General features: G+C 49.4%; 8 protein-coding genes and 1 pseudogene across 9 annotated transcripts in view; 2 read left to right on the forward strand and 7 right to left on the reverse strand.

The window, feature by feature from the left end:
• Positions 1–3834: 3834 nt before the first annotated feature.
• On the forward strand, positions 3835–4673 carry N657DRAFT_637315 (uncharacterized protein; the record flags this gene model as incomplete). Its single annotated transcript, XM_062791499.1, has 4 exons — positions 3835–3962; positions 4013–4180; positions 4284–4467; positions 4539–4673. The coding sequence occupies 4 exons, from the start codon at positions 3835–3837 to the stop codon at positions 4671–4673; spliced, it is 615 nt and encodes a 204-aa protein (XP_062643149.1).
• A 649-nt stretch (positions 4674–5322) lies between these two features.
• On the reverse strand, positions 5323–6000 carry N657DRAFT_257876 (annotated as a pseudogene; the record flags this gene model as incomplete). The annotated part of the gene is made up of 1 exon: positions 5323–6000. A coding segment is annotated over one exon (350 nt), but the record flags the coding sequence as incomplete, so codon positions are not given.
• Positions 6001–6415: 415 nt separating this feature from the next.
• N657DRAFT_684466 (uncharacterized protein) lies at positions 6416–6976 on the reverse strand (the record flags this gene model as incomplete). Its single annotated transcript, XM_062796680.1, has 1 exon — positions 6416–6976. The coding sequence occupies one exon, from the start codon at positions 6974–6976 to the stop codon at positions 6416–6418; it is 561 nt and encodes a 186-aa protein (XP_062643150.1).
• A 3058-nt stretch (positions 6977–10034) lies between these two features.
• On the reverse strand, positions 10035–10586 carry N657DRAFT_581745 (uncharacterized protein; the record flags this gene model as incomplete). The annotated part of the gene is made up of 1 exon (XM_062789565.1): positions 10035–10586. One exon carries the CDS (start codon positions 10584–10586, stop codon positions 10035–10037), a length of 552 nt encoding a protein of 183 aa, XP_062643151.1.
• Positions 10587–13779: 3193 nt separating this feature from the next.
• N657DRAFT_581708 (uncharacterized protein) lies at positions 13780–14329 on the forward strand (the record flags this gene model as incomplete). Its single annotated transcript, XM_062789560.1, has 2 exons — positions 13780–14081; positions 14134–14329. The coding sequence occupies 2 exons, from the start codon at positions 13780–13782 to the stop codon at positions 14327–14329; spliced, it is 498 nt and encodes a 165-aa protein (XP_062643152.1).
• A 1418-nt stretch (positions 14330–15747) lies between these two features.
• Positions 15748–15948, reverse strand: N657DRAFT_559977 (uncharacterized protein; the record flags this gene model as incomplete). Its single annotated transcript, XM_062787975.1, has 1 exon — positions 15748–15948. A coding segment is annotated over one exon (201 nt), but the record flags the coding sequence as incomplete, so codon positions are not given.
• A 214-nt stretch (positions 15949–16162) lies between these two features.
• N657DRAFT_257922 (uncharacterized protein) lies at positions 16163–17157 on the reverse strand. Its single transcript, XM_062786473.1, has 2 exons — positions 16479–17157; positions 16163–16394 (listed from the first exon to the last, which is right to left on the reverse strand). Exons 1-2 carry the CDS (start codon positions 16985–16987, stop codon positions 16385–16387), a joined length of 519 nt encoding a protein of 172 aa, XP_062643154.1. The 5' UTR covers positions 16988–17157; the 3' UTR covers positions 16163–16384.
• A 419-nt stretch (positions 17158–17576) lies between these two features.
• N657DRAFT_257925 (uncharacterized protein) lies at positions 17577–18301 on the reverse strand. Its single transcript, XM_062786474.1, has one exon. It carries the CDS (start codon positions 18265–18267, stop codon positions 17701–17703), a length of 567 nt encoding a protein of 188 aa, XP_062643155.1. The 5' UTR covers positions 18268–18301; the 3' UTR covers positions 17577–17700.
• A 1631-nt stretch (positions 18302–19932) lies between these two features.
• N657DRAFT_581725 (purine and uridine phosphorylase) overlaps positions 19933–20172 on the reverse strand; it is a gene marked incomplete at both ends in the record, with an annotated part of 4191 nt that continues 3951 nt past the window's right edge. Inside the window, one exon of the mRNA XM_062789562.1 lies at positions 19933–20156. Coding sequence (XP_062643156.1) covers positions 19933–20156 — 224 coding nt within the window. The remainder of the gene's footprint in view (positions 20157–20172) is intronic.

Here is a 20172-nt window from a genome sequence, read left to right on the forward strand (position 1 = left end):
GAAAATGGCTGGACAACAAATGAGATTGGTCTTGATTGGTTAAAACATTTCGACCAATCTACCAAACATCGTACGAAGGGAGTCTATCGACTGCTCATCCTCGACGGTCACGAAAGCCACCACTCGATCGACTTCGAAGATTACTGCAAGGCCAACAACATTGTTCCGCTCTGCCTGCCTTCCCATTCATCTCACTTCCTCCAACCTCTCGATGTTGGGTGTTTCAGCCCACTCAAGCGTTCGTACGGCAAGCAAATCGAGCAGATGATGCGAATGCAAATCACCCACATCACCAAGGAGGACTTCTTCGACGCGTTTGTAGAGGCATTCCACGCGTCTATCACAGCGAACAACGCACGAGCAGGCTTTAGAGCAACTGGCCTTGTCCCTTTCGACCCCGAATCGGTGATCTCTCGCCTCGACCCTAAGCCAATCACCCCGTCTCCTCCGAGCTCGCGTCCTGGAACAGCCTCGTCTTGGGTCCCAAAGACCCCGTCCACTGCGTACGATGCGACCCGGAGCTCCAGCACTCTCAAACGGAAGATCGAAAACCATCAAGGCAGCTCTCCCACCCACATTTTCGACATTATCGACTTGCAGGCAAAGAGCATCTCGAAACTGGCGCATGAGATGGTGTTGCTCCGAGCAGAGAACAAGGAGCTTCGTGCGGCAAATGAGCGGCAAAGCAAGCGACGCAGGACCAGAAAAACACGTTTGCAGGATGGAGGATCACTTAGTTTACAAGAGGCGATGGTTTTGATGGCAGACCGGGGACTTGGTGGTCAGGATTGCGAGGAAACGTCTGGGAGTGGTGCTCGTACGAATGCAGGCGAGCCGCACGTTCGGCTCTGCAGCAACTGCAAGAAGCCCGGCCATAATGTACGAACTTGTCAAGTAGGTTGCGAGACGCCTGAGGAAAGCGATTCCGAGTAGTTTCAATTGATTTGAGGTGTTGTGGTTGAATTGACTTACAAGGTGACTGAAGTCTAAGAAAAAGTGCGCCACTCGTTATGCTGCGCCACTCGTTATGCAAGTACGTTAACTTATAGTCTAGTTATACAGATTTCAACGACCGTCTCGAAGGATTTATATATCCTAAAATTATTGGAGTCTAAGTTGTTAGTACTAGATTATAGTATAGGCTATGCTGTGAGCTAGAGCAATGACTGGCGAGGTGAAGTTAAATGAAGTTTCGCATCGGAGGACATTGCAACATCACTTTGAAGCAGCGTTCCCGATCCTAAGAGCTGACCTCTCTCCTCCTCTCCCGTCATTTCGTTCTCTCTTCGTTCCTCTCTCGCAATTTAGTCAATATTCACCTCGCCCTTGCAACATCAACGTGTGGACGGTAACGAACAGTCCTTCCATAATCTAGAGACGATTCCTATAACGTTACCCTAAGCGAGGATAAACATGGAAATAGAAGTCAATTCGTGGCTAAGGCAAGGTTTTAGATGATATCTACACTAACCGGGCCATGGAGGTGCTCATAATCGTCAAGCGCTACCGTCTTCGCCATGTTCTCGTAAAGTTCCCATGTCTTTATTCACTCCAAAAGGAGTTGCAAGCCGCCGTTATTCAACTTTCTATTATCATGGATCTTCTCCACCTTCCACTCTTCCTCGCCAGCATTGTCAACCACTGAACGCTTTTAGGATAATCACACAATTGCCGAGCTCCGCTCCAAGATCTAGCGGTCTAAGTCTTCATCCACCTGGGGATGACTGCTCCTCCTGGCGTGCGACAGCCACCTCGCGCGGCCGGGCCGCCCCTTCCGGACGTTACTCGCGCACAAGACCGCGTCTTGCTAGAACGTCATGTGTTTGTCGCCTTGGAGGGTTCTGAAGCCTCCGTCGCCGCTGCTGCCTGGAACGTTCTTCATGCCGTACCGCTCGCCGCCTCGGCCCGCCTTCTTGTCGTTCTGCGCGGCTGACGCCAGGACGCGGATCACGCCGATGAAGACGACTGTGATGGCCTTGTCGATCTCCGCGTCGAAGGAAATGAGGGTGTTGTGGACGGCCGTTGTGGCATTGGTGACCCAGCCTAACAGATGGCTGTTGATGTCGTCCTGCAGCTTGATCGAAATTCGAATCTGAGAGTGCATACTGACAATAAAAATGGGAGTATCTATTTTACGGTATTAGATTTCTAACTTTACTACCTAGCGAGGAAACCACGTTTGAGATGCTGTGGTCAGCGCTGACACCAGTCTCAGAACAGCGCGGTGGGTCCTTGTTATCGCCAACGAATTGCCAGCCACTGAACTTGTTGACCTAAGTTGACATAACAGCTTACTAACTATCGATTTAGTATTTATAACGTTAACTAATTAATTGCAAAAACAAACATACAATATAAGCCTGTGAGCAAATAATGGACTCTCGAGCATCAGCTCGGAAGGTTGAAACTACTTGATAGCTACCTAGGTATTTGTACAAGCAACAAACGTGAGTCGATAAGCCATCCAGAACCGGACCAGGCTTCTTGTACTTTATATGAGGGCTCGGTGATCTTGTTACTTCCACCATAAAGACAGGTTGCTGCCAAATTGATTCACAGCAGTTTGACTCCTCTTGATACTCGGTATTTCTTCAGTAGTCAGATATTACCTCGCATCGGCCACACCTGTGCCACCCTTACAGCAACGAAGAACACAATCTCGAGGGCGCGCCTTTATACGTCACGGATACAATCTGCTTCCGCTCTTTGAAACGCTAGGCAGATAATGGGATGAGCAGGGAAACAAATTAAAGCCTGAGAGCTCATGGAAAGCGTTTTGTAGTGGCTGCTTTGAGTGTCTTTTCTGCTTTGTTTGCCCGCTCTGCTGGATGTACAGGAGATTCAATGATATCATGTCTTCTTAGTGATAAGATCATAACCTGAACGCGGCTATCGGCAAGGATAATCGAGGGGGAGAGAGCGGAGGTCTGTGTAGTCAGGTAATTCCTCATATGCGACAGAAGGGGCTCGGGAAACGAGTAGCCCCTGGCGGAAGTTGTCGTCAGGCACGCTGAGGTTCAGGCAGACTGGAAGGAAGCTGAAGAGAAGTTGCACAGCGAAACAGTTAATGGTCAATTTCCGTATGTATAGTCACTAGCGAAATCGGCTTCCGCTTGCTACTCACTCTTCAATTATCTAGAGCCTCCGTTTTAGGCCTCTTGGCGCTTACATCGTGCCTGCTCCCACGGTCAAATGTTCAGCCAAAGTCTAGAACAGCGTCTTTGCCCTGCTGTATAGTTGTAAGCCAAAGGTTAGGCTGCTGACTGTCATAACGATTCAGGCACATGATGTTATGTAACGTATTGTAACAGGCTCAGCACAATTATGTGTGTGAAGAAAAGAAAAAAACGCTTCAAAGGCTGTCATCGTATTCATGATTTCACACAGGTCCTCTCAGTTCCCAGTCTGCAGGACCCTCCCCAGCCTCGCGGGCTGAGGATCCTCAACATTCGTTACCTACGCCCACCGGCCCCGGACGCCGTCCTCTCCTCCACCGATCCGGTCCGCTCCATCTAGAAAAACATGCCTACTGGCGAACTCCGCCTGCTCGCCCTCGACGGCGGCGGCATCGGTAGTATGTGGGGGAGAGTGGCATGAGTAAAAATAGCTAATATAGCTAGAAAGGGACGTCCTTGAGTTCGAAGTTCTAAAAGTTAATTTTAAAAATCTACAGGTGACAAATCAACGCCGGCATTAAATGAGGGCACTGGGCATGAGATTTAGGAACTTGGATTCCGGTGTCCGTGCCTTACAAGAGCCTACTATATAATCCGACATTATTCGATAGCCTCCTTTGACCGTTATTGTTGTTACGTTCTATCACCATTTGCAAAAATGAAGCTGCCTATCTACTTTTCACTGTTTTTGCCCATCTGGGCTCTCGTCTCTCCCCTAAATCCCATGCTCTGCACCTCGAGCCCTCCGCTAGTTCTGGAAGCTGGCGTGTCTATTGTTTCCGCAGCGTATGTACCCCCAGCGACTCTTTACTACAACTTCGGATTAACTAGAATAGATTTTCGGGAAAGATCACCGAGCATTGTACTTCTACATTGACATTCGCCGACAGCGACTTCCTTCCTGTGACCTATGAATTCGATCCCGATGCATCTTGCCCCGGGCCATTACTTGCTAGCTTTATAGTTCCTGCAGCGGTACCCAACGGGCGCGTGTGGGTAAAGTGGTAAGAGATCTGAACTACGACTCTCCGATGCCAAGACTAACCCGCATAGGCAATGTGCAGGATTTTCAGCATCATGCAGCCACGGTATAATAACTGGTGGAAGGGGCGACCTATCGACCCCTGTCCTCAACAAGGGAACTCTGGACTGCGTGAGCGACTTTGCACAGGTTGCAACCACTCTCGCCACGCTCACAAGCACCTCCCGCGTCACTGGTACGGTTTCTGAGGCATCGTCTGTGTCTACGACGAGTTCGCTGGTACCCTCAGTCTCAGATTCAGTGCTCCCAGTAGGCGCTAGCAACGTCGAGCTTTCATCTGCCACCTCAGCCTCAGATTCAGTGCTCCCAGTTGGTTCTAGCAGCCTCGCGTCTGCCACGTCTGTCTCAACGGCTGTGACGGCAGGCTGGCAGACGACAAGTGCGGACCCGCAAACGAGTTCAACAGGTACTTCAACAACAACCCCGACTGCAAACCAACCCAGCTCACCATTTGATATTAGCTCTGCCTCTAGGGTCGTAGCTTCCTCTATTACCGCTGTTTCGTTCTCAATTGTTTCTACTCTTACAGTTTTCGTTACAATTCCGTGCTCTACTGGGCTTTTAGCAATCTAGTGATTAGTTTAGCCGGCATGCTAGGAAAATCGAAGAATTCTCTCTGCTGCGATCATTCCATAAATATACATTGTAGTTCGTTACTCCTTAATATCCGTAGTTTATTGTTTCACCTGATTTTGAGACCGCCGTTGCAGCAGATTTGCAAATTCTCCTTGTAGGAACACGTGACAGAAGGTAAACAAGGACCTTCAAGCACGCGCAGACGCTGCTGGTTTCGAGAACAACTCTGTCTTATATCACCCGAACACAGATGGACCCAGGTTCCGGCACCGCCGGCTCCAGTTACAAGCCCAACCTTGCAAAACTTGCAGCTTGTAGAAGTTAGCTCTATTGCCATTTTACTATCGTTGCAAGGTAACAACTACATTAGTTACTCTATCTACTCGTAACGGTAGAACTTACTCGTATTGAGTATGCTAGCTTAGGTACTTAGGGCTGTTGCGTCTGGCCACGGCGGCGAGGAGCTCAGGCTGACTTAAAACCACAAAGCAGGATATACCAACCCCAAGGGATTCTACCACTACCCAGTCTCGCTTGTTATATTATTATTATTGTTCCTACACCGCTATGCCTAAGGCGTAAGGCATGCCGGTCCGTCTGATAATCATTGTACAGGAAAACCGTATTGGCTGCCCAACCGATTGAAAAACCCATACCACACTCTCTAGGTCGGCGCTTGGGACTTCCACATACTACGGGTGAAAGGAGGCAGCCCCAGGCTACACTCCCTGCATTCCCACATCCAGGTCGCCAGCCGAAGCCAGCGGCCCAGTGGCCGTAGCTCCCAGGGCTGTAACCTCGGAAGCTGCAGGCTGCACCGTTCTATCCCTCACCGCGAAGGTCAGCTTTCCCTGCGTCAGACTCTTGGCAGCTTGCTCCTGCGCGACGGTAAAGGCCGGGGGTCATCTCCGCGGCCGTTTCCTTGTGACCTCCTGGAATTCTTCCTCCTCTGGGGGAGGGTTACCTCGAAAGGTAACGTTCCGCATTCTCGGTAGCGGTTGTTGTTCCTCCTGTTATTGTTGTTGTCTTTGGGCAAGCTCGAAAGTCCTCGGCCGGAAATGGTATGCCTCCCTCGCTGCACCCTGGGCTTTGCCTGCATCCGGGCACCACCGTGCCCAGGCCGGGTGCCTCCCTGTACAATTCGAACAGCGTAATGAAATCTCGTTGGTATGGGTAGGACACTGGGCCTCCCCTTCCCTCCCGCCCTCCCCATGAGCTGCTGTGCCACACCGGGGGCACAGCGATGACTTATTGCAGAAGCACTGGGTATGTCCCCACTCCCAACATCGGTAGCATCGGGTTGCCTGGAGAGCAGCCCAGTTGTCACGGGCATTGCCCGTGCCAGGGTTAGGGTGTATTCCTGTAGATTAGATAAGGAGCTGACAAGCCAGTGGTCAGTGCGCAGCTCCTCCTGCAGGGTTTCCCTCAGGCTGCACCCTGCCCACAGTTTGGTTCCTCGTGCAACCACACCAATACTAGAGGATACGCAAGTTCAGTTCCTGTGCCCCGTCACACCAGTACGGCTCGCAGTCAAGAATCTGGGCCCGCCAAACCACCCCATCCTCGCAGGCCTTCCTCGCCTCTTCCTGGCTAGTCAGAGTGACTAGTGCCGTTGCTCTCGTCACTCCCGCGATCGTCTCCCGCAGCGACGGCGGCTCAGGACCGCGCCCGACCCGTTGTCGCTGCCGGAGCCGCCGGAGCCCCTCCTTTCTCTTGGACCTCCCTTTGCACTTCCTGGACCTCCTTGCGGACTTCCTCCACAGCCCTCGCCACCTTTCTCCTCGACTACCTTCGCTACAGCCTCTGAGACAATCTTCCGAAGCGCTGCCGGGTCGACCCGGTTGTTGTGGTTCTTCTCCCTTTCCTTTTCTACCTTCTGACGCAGCTGTTGCAGCCGCGTTATGAATGCGTCAGCCACCGGGTAAGCAATGGCCTGTTTCTCCGTCGATGCGAACTGCATGATCATCGCCGCGAGAGTATCGTCTGATTCATCGTACATGGGGTTTGGACCATTGCCAAACTCGCCGCCGTCTTCATCGTCGTCTGTCTCGTCGCCGTCCATCTCGTCGTCCTCGTCGGCCAGTCTGATTGGTTGGCTTCCTCCAGGGGGTGGGGCAGGCCCCGCCCGCGCAGGATCTTTTGCACCTCCGGCTGCGGTCTCACGCGCCATTCCGGGAGCCATCGCAACTAAGCGCGGCAGGTCCCGCGACGGGAAAACCACGGTCGGGAAATCGAGCTTTTCAAGCTCGGTCAAATTATGGTGTTTCAGGAGTTTTGCTGCTGTATTGACTGAGATGCAATTCCTTTCACCCCGGGCACTCGGACTCGCTTGTTATATTATCAAAATAGCTTTGCATTAAACTAGCCGTCTTCAAAAGTGTGCCATTGTATTATCCCCACCTGTAACTGGGCAGTTCATCCCAAACACCTGTGCATCCCACATAACGCATGTGCATGTATTTCCTTTCCCCTCATTTTCTCCCTCAGCTTTCGATTCGCAGAACAAGTGTCATACTCAGAGGCTCTTAGCCTGCAGCGTCTCGCTCATCTCTCACAGGCCTCTAACAAGACGGCCAATGACACACGAAAAAGGCGGGTTATCTCGGGAAAGTCAAAACATGGTCAAATGTAGTCAATTGTGTGTCGTCTCTCAGTCCAAGCTGAGATCGCTTGCGTTGAGAGCTTCCAGATCAAAACTCTTTGTCTCGTCTACAATGGGGCACTTGCCCTCTAGCTCAAACCCAACCCAATCACCTTCCCGTATCGGTGAAGAACCTAATGTGTTGGGAGCTTGAGCCTGAGTACGATAGCCTTTTAGTTAGAACTGAGAATTCGCCAAGACTTCAAATAGTGACCAAGATCTAACTCGCAAAACAGTTCTTTGCAAACTCCATCAATGACTTCTTTTGCATCTGTGTTAGCGATGGCGGGATCTGAGTCAATAGTCCTAAATCGATAACACATTTCTTTATGGAGGAGGTCCCATGTTTTCGTGTCTGTATATATGTTTAGTTAAAATGTATCTCAAAGACCCTTCCGCAAATCCTTACCTTTGACATTTTCGATGACGAATCTGTACTTGAATGGTGAGTCCCTAGCAGGTTCGATGGGAGAAGAATTTTGCTGGGTTTGCAGCAAAGAGGAGTCCCAGCGTTGAAGAAGTCTGAAATTCTGGGTGACGATCCCGGAGATTCGTCGTTGCTACCGATATCCAGGTCAAAATGTCCTTGATTTGTGTAGCTGCCTTCCCGGAGGCCCATGGATGGGCTGGCAAACGCGATGGTTGGCGATTCCGAGAGCGGCCATAAAGAGGGGAGACTCATGTAGCCTTCATCCAACTGTATCGACTCCGTTGCCTTCATAGAAATCATCGGGCAATACGGTAGTTGTTGTCTCTGACGGGATCAGAGGAGTGGAAGAATCTTCCTCTGAAGAAAGACTCGGGTGACCCGGATCAGCTGCATCCAATTGCCGTTGCTTATGTTGTGCAAGTGTCTCAAAATATTCGGAATCATATGTCTCGTCAATCGACCCAAGCAGCCGAGGGATTTTAGTGATGAAACCTCGTGAAGATTCGTATGCGCAAGTTTTGCCCTCCTTTTTCCTGATGATAACCGCAATATCGCCTCCGTATAATCCAACAAAAGTATGACATTTCTTGAAGATGCCTCTCTGGCGGTTTGTTACGCCTGTCCAGTAGTATTTGTTGCGGCCGCTTGTGTGTGAGAGCACGAAGGATCACAACAGGTTCTTAGCTACAGGCAGGGACGTTATAATAGCACCAAGTAAGCACTGAGGCTCTGCCATATGCCACCATCATACCTCTGAGACCGATGCCGCGCGCTTCGGTGGTTTACTAAGACGACTTCAATAACAAACACTTCCGAATTGGGTACCGCGCGTTTCGACAACCAACCATTCTATATAGGGTTTACTGAGACGACTTTTAGTGACAACACTTCCGAATCGGGTACCGCGCGCTTCGACGGCAGCTTCTAAATTGATGTTTACTCGAAATTAAGCAGAGCACAGCTTCTAAGTTTTTGCCTCCAAACCAACTAATCCACTTCGAACTGCACTGCGTACATCCTACTTGAATGCCAATAGCAAGGAACACGATAAACATAATCTAACAGTTTGTACAATGGGACTTAAGAAAAGTATACTGTAAAAGAAGTACATAAGAGGTAGCCATTGAAAGTATTATCTGAAGCTAGCAGGAAAGTTGCAGTCTGCTACTTCAAACCAAACCAACTTGAAAAAGACGTTGAGCTGCTAGCAAAGAGAAAACAACCTAACAATTATAGGGAGAGAGACCAGCAAGCTACTTGCTAGCCTACGGAGAGCAAGCTCCTCGTGTTCCTCGAAAAGCAGGTCGTACATCGCCCATTTCGAGATCCAAGCCGGAAGCCAGTGCCTGGGATGCCGGCTAGTGAGGTTCGCTTGCATGGGCAATCTGTCCGGGTCTATATCACGGCAATCTCGGATCTGTGGCAGGAACAACGGACCCTTGGCATGGACAACCACCCGTCACCCCGTGAGGATACAGGCCGGGAGTATGTGCGGACCCTACAACGGCAACATGCAGCCCAGAGCGGGTCTGCATATACCGACAAAGGCCAGGATACTCTTCTCGACGGTTATTCCTTACAAAGCTTTTCCGCGACATATACGAGCCGTGTGCGAGACGGCGACGGGGAGAGTGACAGCGAGTTTCGGCAAAACTGGCTCACACGGGGCAGGTCCACAGCCAAACCCGCTTCCCGTCTTCAACACCCCGCGAGGCCTCAACTAGGACGAACACCAAGGCCGAAGACATCAAGGCTTGAACGAACGCCGCCACTGTGCAGTCCTTGACCCCCTCGTTAGCCGCCGCCCCGCCTAAGACCCACACCACGACGCACAACACGCTGCACAACGCAACCTTGGCATATAGGGACATCTCCCTCTGCCAAGCAGCTTGAGTATCAGCCCGCTGACAAGAGCAAGGACATCGAGAAACAAGTATGTACAGATGGCGTCAAAAATGGTTAGTGCATTTTTTGCCGCGATGTCTTAGCTCAGCAAGCTTTGTGGCTCACAGGTTGCTATACAAAGCGCACTGTATGAGTCTTTAGGCAGCCCTGAAACGGGCCTGCTGCTGGCAATCTTCTCAACTTTAGAATTGTGTAACGTTACACTGATTCCTGGATTTACTGTATTGATTCAGTTTCAGTTATCCAGTGTTATTGTAGCTTTAGTTACTTAAGCGGCAGCAACTGTTCTTGTAGATCTTCCTGTGTAATTCGGACATTATAGTCTAACAGAGATAAAAGTTCTTTTTCAGCCGCGGTAACTTCAGAAGTGAGAAATCCGAAATTAGAGTTTTCCCAATTCATGATACTAAGGTGAGCCCAAGAAGAGTTTTTATAGCATACGTCATTGACATATTTATCTGCCAAAATGAGCGAAGCTAAGAAGATACGGTGACGCGTACATCGAAATCCCCTTGTTCCAGGAGGGAGTCGAGATTTTATCCGAGCTAAGTAGACGAGCGATGTGAGAAACGTAGACGTCGGGACATTAGATCCCGCCACAAGGTGGGAGATAAAGGCTTCTAAGGGCGGAATATCCTTGCTGTATGTAGCTGAAAGTGGCCATGGAGGGTCTGGGTCGCATGGAACGACATTCGCTGCCATTTGAGCAACATATGATATCAGTTCTCCGTTGATAGGTTTATTCAGCAAGGAGCCGAACTTCGGTTGATTTTTGGATTTTCCTCTGCGTTTCTTATTTGACGTCAAGTTTGCCATTGTTGTAGTAGAGAAGTGCAATCGTTGGCGATCCAAAATGCGTAGATCACCAGTTAAAGTCTGTGGATATACTTTGAAGATATACATTTGTTTAATGACGTTATCTCTAAAAATAAACTAATTAATATAGTAAGCTAAACTTGGGTAATAGAACATACAATACCAAAATCGAATTCTTATAATTAACTTCCTTCAATAGCTCTGACGAACACTTTAGAGCAAAATATATATATGGCGGAACGAGATGTCCACAGTATTCCCAATCTTTTTACCAACTTCGGCGTAATCCAGCTTGGACTAAAATTCTACTAGTATACAGTCAATGTCTTGTGATTGTGATATATTAGAAGAAACTTATGCGAGCACTTGTACCTCCTATTATCGGCGATATTCCTACCTAGACTCTAAAGCAAGCCAAAGATCTCTGAATCATGCGACTTCCATATATTCATATCTACAAGGATCACTATGTCCATGCTGGTTGAGTAACAGAGCACACTCACGTCGATCACGAAACAACACACCTCGGACAACACTAGTGCCTTCACAGATCTATTACCATATTTCTGAAGATAATATTCTCGAGGCTACTATCGACCGTTGCCGATTGCCATCATCTCTCCAGGGGTTCGGTCACGAAAACCAGCAGCGGCAATGCCGTGAGAAAACATCAACGGACAGGACGTCCTCATACATACCTCCGACGGAATTGCGATCTAAAATTTTGTCCCAGAATCGTCGTATTGCTCGCCGAGGTTCTGCAGAATGGGTGAAAACACAAGAGGGTCGCCAGAAAGTCCGTTTTGATAGATACACCCAAGTTTATTACTTAGATAGACAAGGAAGTCATCTTGCGATAGAACTTCTCAAATAGCAGCAACTCTATCTTTTGCGGCATTTATTCTTGTGTTCCCCGGTTAGAAAACGTTGTATATGTTCCCAGTCTGTTTATAGACCTAAGCAACGTCGCCAACGTTGGGATCGACGGTTTCCAATATCGCGAACGGACAGTGCAGATAATAGTGAATATCACGTGTCAGAAGAACGCCAAAGGAGCTCAACAGCGCCCACTCTGGGTGTAGCGTATCCTTGATGCTCGGTGTGAGTATGGAACGTCCTTGGTGGAGGGGCGAGACGCTCAGCGGCCGGCGCGGCCCCAGATCGGGGCTCAGACCCGGTATTTTCAAGGTGACAACGGCCTCGACGAACCGTCTAAGAGCATATTTTTAGACGAGCTCCCTAGTTCTACAGTTGTACTGGCACTTGAGTCCCTTGTCGGGGAACGGACGGTGGTGGTGTGTGGCTGTCAAATGCTGGTGTGGCTGGTGCAGTCGCCTCGAAGCTAAAAGAGGTCAAGATGCGTGAGAGTTTTGTAAAAAGAACGAGGTGATGGGGAAATTAGCCCGATTCTACAAGGATGACCAATACGAGCTCGCGCCGTTGAGGGGTACAAGACCCACCGTCGTACTAGCCAGCGAGTACGGATTACAGAGGCTTGAGAGAGGATACAACGATGGGTCTTCCGTCAAGGTGGGGACCCGTAAGCCTGGTTGCAGGCCTGTGTGGACATCGTTGGCATCATCGCAGTGGTTAATTCTAGTTCTTACATTTCAACTTTACCGCTCAAATAAGTATCCCCTCGTAGACTTTGGTCCATTCAAAGGCAACACTCTTTCGTTCCTGTCTTAGCTTATCGACGCCTGCGCAGTCAGCATTACTGTAAGATCCAAAGTAACTTAAGTCCAGAGACGATTTCTTGAATAGTAGCAATCACCTTCAAAAAAGAGCGAGAGTTCTATCAGCGCAATCCACACAGAGTCATAATGCAATAAACATGATTGTATTACACTGAAGTAGAGTTATAGAGCTCGTTCCGTGGCTCTTACTCATGAAACTCAACTCTCTCTAACAGTCTCTGAGACCTGCGGAACTTTGGAGGCTCAACGCCTTTCGCTAAACCCCGCTTGGATATGCGCCTATTCCTACCGCTCGCATTCTGGCTATTTAGATTGTCTTTAGGCAATGCGATAAAGTCAGGCGCAGTGGGACACTGCGCGGACGCGTCCCTGAGGCTTGTCCAGCACGGTGTAGTAGCTATCTCAGGGCTGTACGTTGCAATTGGCGATGGCTGTTGAAGAGGGAGCGTCGAAGTGTTTTCGGAGTTCACATATAGTGGCGTTTGCGGCTGTGGTTGTTCCAAGTGATCCCAAGAAGGGAGGGTTGTTGAAGAGAACGAGGCTACGTGGGTACCCGGGCTATGCTTCACGCTATACTCCCTAGGAGAGAGGAGAAGTGAAATGCAGTACTGATGAGGCGTCCTGACAAAGAAATCAACGTAGATATGATTGAAAGGCCTGTCAATACCGGGTTCAACAAGGCAGACATGGAAGACCATTCGCCAGTGAGTGTTAAAGTCGTCCCAGATAGGAGTCAGGGAGCCGCTTTTTTCTTCGTACCACGACAAGACTCTGCCTTCATTGTCGGTAAAGGCTGCATATGAAAGCTGTGGATTCTGAGAATTTTCTAATGTGACATAGAGACCTACGATAGGCTTATCGTCGGGAAAATAAGCTTCGCAAACAATGGAAATATTAGGCATTTTGTAGAATCTGTAATAGAGAGGATGGTAGATTAAGGGAGAAAAAGGCGAGGTTGAGAATTATTCGCACCTGTCGCTACCCTATATACTCCTATATTATGCAGTTCTTAATTCAATTTAGCCGCCCAGGAGCTTCTGAGCGGCAATTGATAAATAACTTATTATTGTTCGAATGCTTGTCACGAGTAGAGGGCCATTGGCCGAGGCAAGGCTGCGGAAGGACCTCTCTATTGTGTAAAATCACAAGATAGGAAGAAAGGAAGAGAAGCTGGAAGAGTTCTCGCGATGCGGAGGTTAAATGCCAGAGCAAGTGGGGGCAGGCACGTCGGCAGCAGAGGCCACCGTCACGAGGAGCTAGCTTGAACACCACCGCAGCATAGCTCTGTGGTTTCCTCATTCTCGCGAATCACTCTAGCACTTAGTCCGTATCACCTACAATAATAAGACTAGAATCGAAAGTTCAAATCCTAAAAATAAGCTTTAGAATCCGGATTGTAGTCTTACAGAAGTGTTAGAGCACGTATTTATAGCTTTTCCAGATGCGCCATTCATATCTAAGGAACTTACCAATGCATTAAGCAATATCTTCGAGACATGGCCTCGCAGACCTACGAAGATATGGTAGTCGAGTCCTATAATGCACCCTCGCTGTATAACATAGCCGCTGGATTATCATCCTGGATACTGTTAGCCAGCTTTATTATATTCCCCGGAACATTTACGTCCCTTGGAAAACTTAAAGATACAGAGGCTGGAGAGGCAGTCTACAATGTTGTCCAGCATATCCCTCTTCTTTTGTTCTCGGTACTTTGTTGTTTTGCGAGCATAATCGGGACTACCTTCCTCTGGCTAAAATTTCGCCATAATCATGTGTGGCTTCTAAGTAATTTAATCGGGTGAGATTTGTTAACCTTCATGTTAGCCTTTGGTCTAATATTGAGTCAATAGTCCTGGTCTTCTGAATTCGATTAGTGGATTGCTTACGGTGCTTGTCGGGGTTTACGCCTCTCATAATGGGGAGTGGTCAGTAACGGCGAAGGCCACGATTACTATAGTCTCTTTATTTCTTTTTTCCATGTCAATTGCATTTGTAACTTATCGCTTTTGGCTGCTAGAACGAGTAAGAGTTGACTTACATAATTAACATCGTAACTCGATAACATAGGGTAGTAGAACTCTGTCTTATGAGCTCTGCTGTCTCCAACGTTTGCACAAATCCTGTACTAATTCAACCAAAACAGCTCGAAACAAATGAAGCTACTCGGAATCGTCTTCATTAGACGTTTCTAAGATTATCCGAAAAAGTACGGGCAGTGTAGCCAGACTCCTACAGTTGCCACAACACTACGCACGCGCCCCAGCCCTCCGCTTCCGACCATTATCTACCTGCGTTTCCAATGCGGCAGATCTTGTACATTCTTCTGTACAGAAAGTGACCCTCCTTGTCGGAGCCTATTTTGGTTTAACACCTTCTCAAACGCTAGAGGCTGCCGCAGAGAAGCTGAATGGTTAGCGTGGGGTAGCAGGCGAGCAGGTGTGATCATGGTAGCCATGGGTAGACAGCTATCCAAGGCAAGCACGGTAGACTAAGATTTCTGGGGAGCAAGAGCGAGCCAGTGGGACTAGCTAGTATATAGTCACTCGTTCTAGAGGACTCTAGGAGTCCCTCAGCAAGCAATCATACAAGCAGGTCACCTATAGCTGTTGAAACAACTGCTTGTGCATTTGTTATGAACCTTTTGACTTCACCGAACCTCACCCCGTGGTCAGGTTATACCTTCAGGAGTCCTTCTCCGTGGTTTGGGGACCGAGATTTGTCACACCCAAGCCGTACAATTTTTCTTTTTCTTTCTTTTCTTTTCTTTTCTTTTTTTCTTTTCTTTTTTTTCTTTTCTTTTCTTTTTCTTTTTTTTGCCTTTCTTTTTTGGCTCTTCGGCGCTTGCTTAGCGCCTCGTTGTCCTTGCGGAGCGAAGACACCTCTGCCTAAGGAGGGCCACCTGGTGCATTACAGCCATCGTACCTTTCGTAAGCTGGCTTACAGCAGCCAACATTGAAGTAGGGAGATACCTTGATGGTTAGCATGCAAGTATTGATAAGCATTGACTGCTATTTGTATTTTACAAGCGAGTCAGTCATATAAGCGGGTCGGCTACTTTCCCGAAGGCAATGAGCGCCTCGGCCTTCTAGCCGTACTGCAAAACTTGTCCAATGCCTGGAATCATTAGCTCCCGCTTCTCCTAGTGTTTCGCTATTCTTACCTTGACAGATCCGAAGAAGGCCCTGACTGCAGCCTCGCCACCGAGCTCCTCTATCCTAGCCTCCTTCACTTTGGCTTCGACAAGCTTTGCTACTGCGCCGACGAGTTCATCTCCTCGTTCGTAGAGTCCGGATTCTCCAATTCTGCACAGAACACCTTGGATCCAGCGTTGAATGCCAGACCACTGAAGAATGTGCCCACCAAGAGCCAATGTTTGATGGTTTCGCACCCGGAAGACAAAGTGGATGGTGCCTGGCGGAAGAAAACGGTCTGTCCAGGCTTGAGGATAACGTACCTCTCCATCTGCCGTCAGTGTAGCAGTCGGGGCTGGCCATCCACGAGTCTCGTTCTTCATCTGTCGGGCGTGACATCCAGCCAAACCCGATCCACCCTTCTTGGACTGTGAACCACGTACCATAGCCGTGGCTATCCATGTGTAGGGTTGTATGATGGCCGCCTTGCGAAAGCAGCGCGAATTTGTCGACGTCCTTCCACTCATTCCACTTCTCCGTCGACGCAACCACTCTTTCCGCGCTCCCCTCCATCAGTTCCATGTTGCGAACGTGGAGGAGGAGTTCGCAATTCTCGCCATCCAGGAACTTCGGTAGGGTCGACGATACGGGCGTTGCAGATCTGAGATATCCCATGGGCCACCGTCGCATGGGCTCATCGGCTTGAGGAACCGGTCCCGGAGTTCCCTAAGCTGGCGATATTCGAAGGAGTCCTCTTTAGAGCTGCGAGAAGGTAATTGAACGGGTACGAGCCGTTCAAGGAAGCACATCCGCCGGAGAAACTGCTCAATCGACCGGCCATTCTCGGCCCATTTGAATGGCTGCTGGCCCTAGGTAATGATCGGAGCGTCCACAGGAGACCGAGACTCGGCTAGAAGTGCTGCTTTTTCGCTAGTGCAAAACCAGGCTTCGACCGCGCCGCGCTTGCTGTCTATGTTGGGCTGCTTGACCTTACACAGCAGTCCGCGAATGAGTTAATCAGTCTGTTCGCCATGCGAGCCGGGCGGTGACATGACAACGCTCGCCTCTTCCAAGACTTTCCGCCGGTAGGCATCATCGGCCACATTATCGTGCATCGGTCGGTCCCCCGGAATGCTCGTCTTAATGAGAGAGGACGGGATAGGCGGGTCAAGCCGTGGCTTCTTTGACTGGAGACCGGGGATGTCGGACAGCGAGGCTCTACGCTGGCGGACATGGGGCTTGGCATCGGTGTGCAAAATGATTTCGCTCGACGGATCGGGAAGACGGCCGTCAGCTTTGCATAGCACTGAAGATGCGAATAGCAGAACTGCTCAAAGTAAGGAGAGAGCTCCTCTACTGCTTTACGGTCGAGCCGAGAGAGCTTGTCCAATGTACATCGGAGGTCTCGCGGCAAGCCTGGACAGCAGTCTGACGGCTCTGAGGGTCTACCCGGGGGTCGAACTTGTCTGCGGCTCGAGCCTGCATCGACATCCGGGGGTTCCTGGTAGCACGTTTGCTGTGTCCGTGGGCGGAGCGTCCGATTAACCGTGGAGTTCGGGCAAACCTCGGACATAGCGTCGTCAGTGGCTGCTCGGCCCGGTCTCGTTCCCTCGCGACAAGCGGACCCGGGATAGCACGTGTTCGGTGGAGCTGATCCTCCGCCACGACGCCGACAGGCTTTGAGCTCGTCCGACCAGGCGGCCCCGAAACGATAGACGGATTGGTCGTAGCATTTGTAGCGTGAGCGACATACGGAGTAGACGTGGTGTATGAATGTTCCGCGGAATCACCACTCCATTGGCCGCGATTTGTCGGCGGCACGCTACCGGCGCACTGGGTGAAGAGGGAATCAACGCTTGTCCGATCCGATTCCTCTGCAGTGCGCTGGTCAATGGTGAATCACGTTAGATCTCTTCATATACTTCTTGTATTGTTACAAAAAGTGAACTCTAAAAGGGTGATGGATATGCAGAGACAACAGAAGATGGTGATCATCAATGGTGGTGTTTTCCATACAGTGGTGATGCTGGATGTGTGATGGCTCTGGTGGGCAGGGCTGAAACCCCTGCACCAGATGTGGGGCAACCCGGTCTCCAGAGATGTGGGGCACGACCCACAACAAAGGGTTCTATCAAAGACATCAATATCAATCTGATTATATAGGAGTATAATACACCTCTACAAAGAGAGCATTATCTGCAGCTATCCGTAGTCCATATCTTCAAGTCACTACCTGAACCATGCTAGATCTTGTTGTGTATCTTTGCCCTCATCTTCCGCTCCCTCTCATCTATTTTCGCTGCCTTTTCTTCTAATCAGCTTAAATATGGCTCCTGACCTTTTCATCTCTCGTCCTTGCCCTCTCTTCCCGTGCCCGTTAGGGTTTTTGGGGTTACCCTTATTCAGTTCCCGTATATTCTGCCTAGGTGGCCCATCAGTGAACTGTCCGTCGGAGGACTGCTCGTCGGAAGACTGCTCGTCGGAAGACTGCTCGTCGGAAGACTGCTCGTCGGAAGACTGCTCGTCGGAAGACTGCTCGTCGGAAGACTGCTCGTCGGAGGATTGCTCGTCGGCGGGTTTCGCAATGATTGACTGTTCGTTGGTAGTCTCTTCCTCGGCCGACTCCTCATAAGTTAGCTCGTCATCCGCTGCTTTCTTAACCAATCTTTTGCTATTCCTATTTAGCATTGTTCTGTTCTTTCCCTTCGGTTGTCGATCCTTCTTTGAGTCTTGCCATTTGACATGTTTTACGCTTCTTTTCCTATCGCTTATGAGCTCTTGAACTTCGGATTCGTTGGTAGACTTTTCGTCGACCGACTCTTCATCACTTAGCTCGTCATCCGCTGCTTCCATAGCCGATCCCTTCGGGTGTCGATCTTCATTTGAGTCTTGCCATTTGGCTTCGCGTCCACTTCTCTTCCTATCGCTCATAAGCTTCTGAAGCTCGGATATGCCAACTCCGACGCAGCGCGGAACAGCATCTAAAATGTGAAGACAAGCCTGAGAACTAAGAATCTCTTCACCAAACTCCCAATAACCTTTTCTGGTATTATTAGCAGTATCATATCGTTTCTTCTCGTATAGAATCATTTTCCATAAGATCATAAGTGATAGGATCTGTTGTTCAACCTCTTCAAATCGGGTAATATCAGTCTCGAAGTGTTTTTTGATAGCCTCAGCAATTTGCAGACGGTTCCATTTTGGGGACTCTGCTCTCTGTCTCTGTTTCTTTCCATTGTCGCCTAAGCGTCGCGTTGTATCCTCCTCTCTCAGCGTCACATTGAGAATATTCGACAAGAGAAACTCCTGAAAAGTAGACATTATAGACGTAAACTCAAGGGTTTGCACTGAAGTCTGGTCAAGTATAGTATCATAGTTGATGGAAACTGCAGATATATAGTATTGTACTTTGGACTCGGTAAGATATCTGACTCTGACAGCTTTTTTCAGTTTTTAGGAAAAGGAGGGTTAGAGGAAGAAATAACATTTAGATTATAGAATCAGTTATTTATAGCAATGAACAACGGTTACTATTTTAGAGTAAAATTGAGAAGTCAAGTAGTAGGAAATAAAACTGTAGGCTGTGGAGTGGGATAAACATTACAAGCCTGCTGCTTCAACACTTATAAGTCTTTTGAATCGTTATCGGATCGGATTGGCAGAGTTGCCAGAGGGCGCGCGGTAAGCCACTCCTATGAACTTAATCGGAAACCGATTCGGTCTCTCAATGCCGATTTGCTGTGCAACACTTGCCCATACAGTCACTAGCGAAATCGCCTTCCGCTTTTTACTCACTCTTCAATTGTCTGGAGCCCCCGTTTTGGGCCTCTTGGCGCTTACACTGTGCCTGTTCCCACCGTCAAATGTACCGCACAGTCAAGCACAGTGCTTCACTACCCTGCTGACCTGAGCCAGCAGCAAGCCGAGTAGTCAAAAACGGCTGTCCGCCTCGTGACAGTGGCTGCGCTTCGTCTTGTAACTGGCTTAACACAGTACAGTAAAAGGCGAATTGGCTGTCGCTTGGTTTCTAATTAACTCTTTTAAAGACTGCGGGGTCAGCCTCTGACTTGTGTGGCTTCGCAAGATACATTTGTAACTAAGAGGTACCGAGGGAGTAATCCTAACAATTCTCGGCACACGAGTCTTCAGCCATTTCTGGCGAATTTCCATCTGCTGTCAGGTGCTTCACGCGGAGGTGAGAACGGGCATCTGAAGATGGGTCAGAACAGAGTGGTTCTGGTTCAAGGTTGCCAAAGCCCTCGCATTGGGCTCAATCCGTCGCAGAAGAAAAGAAGTCCCACAGAGCTGTGACATTGCATAATCTGTCATCCCTCTGCGCAGCACTCTGCATGGCGTTGCGTCATGATTGCGAAAAGAACGAGACAGCCGAGAGTCAGATAGGGATCAAAGAACATTCACGAAGCCGTGAATGCATAGTATAAAATTGTCCTAGCCCCTACGACCCGCGTAAGAGCGGAGAGATAGGGGGGAAAAAAAAAGAAAAAGAAAAGGTTAACGTTAATGACTTCCACTAACATTATAGTCTAGCTCATCTTGATCTGCTGCTTCCAATATGTATTCGAGCCACTGCTGCGACGCCAGCCGCGAGGGGTGGTCTTCGGCGAGGGTTTTGGCCTTAATAGCGACGACCTGCTCGAGCAGTGCGACGGCCTCTTTGACCTGGCCGTTGGCTCGGTAGGCTCCTGCGAGCTCGTGCTGCGACGCGAGCCGCGAGGGGTGGTCTTCGGCGAGGGTTTT

This window comes from Parathielavia appendiculata, assembly GCF_033297405.1.
Source record: "Parathielavia appendiculata strain CBS 731.68 unplaced genomic scaffold N657scaffold_27, whole genome shotgun sequence".
NCBI lineage: Eukaryota > Fungi > Ascomycota > Sordariomycetes > Sordariales > Chaetomiaceae > Parathielavia > Parathielavia appendiculata.

Excerpts from the sequence above, each read along its gene's own strand:
- N657DRAFT_257922 (XM_062786473.1), bottom strand. The coding sequence starts at position 16,987 with ATGTCCGAGGTTTGCCCGAACTCCACGGTTAATCGGACGCTCCGCCCA.
- N657DRAFT_257925 (XM_062786474.1), bottom strand. The coding sequence starts at position 18,267 with ATGGAAGCAGCGGATGACGAGCTAAGTGATGAAGAGTCGGTCGACGAA.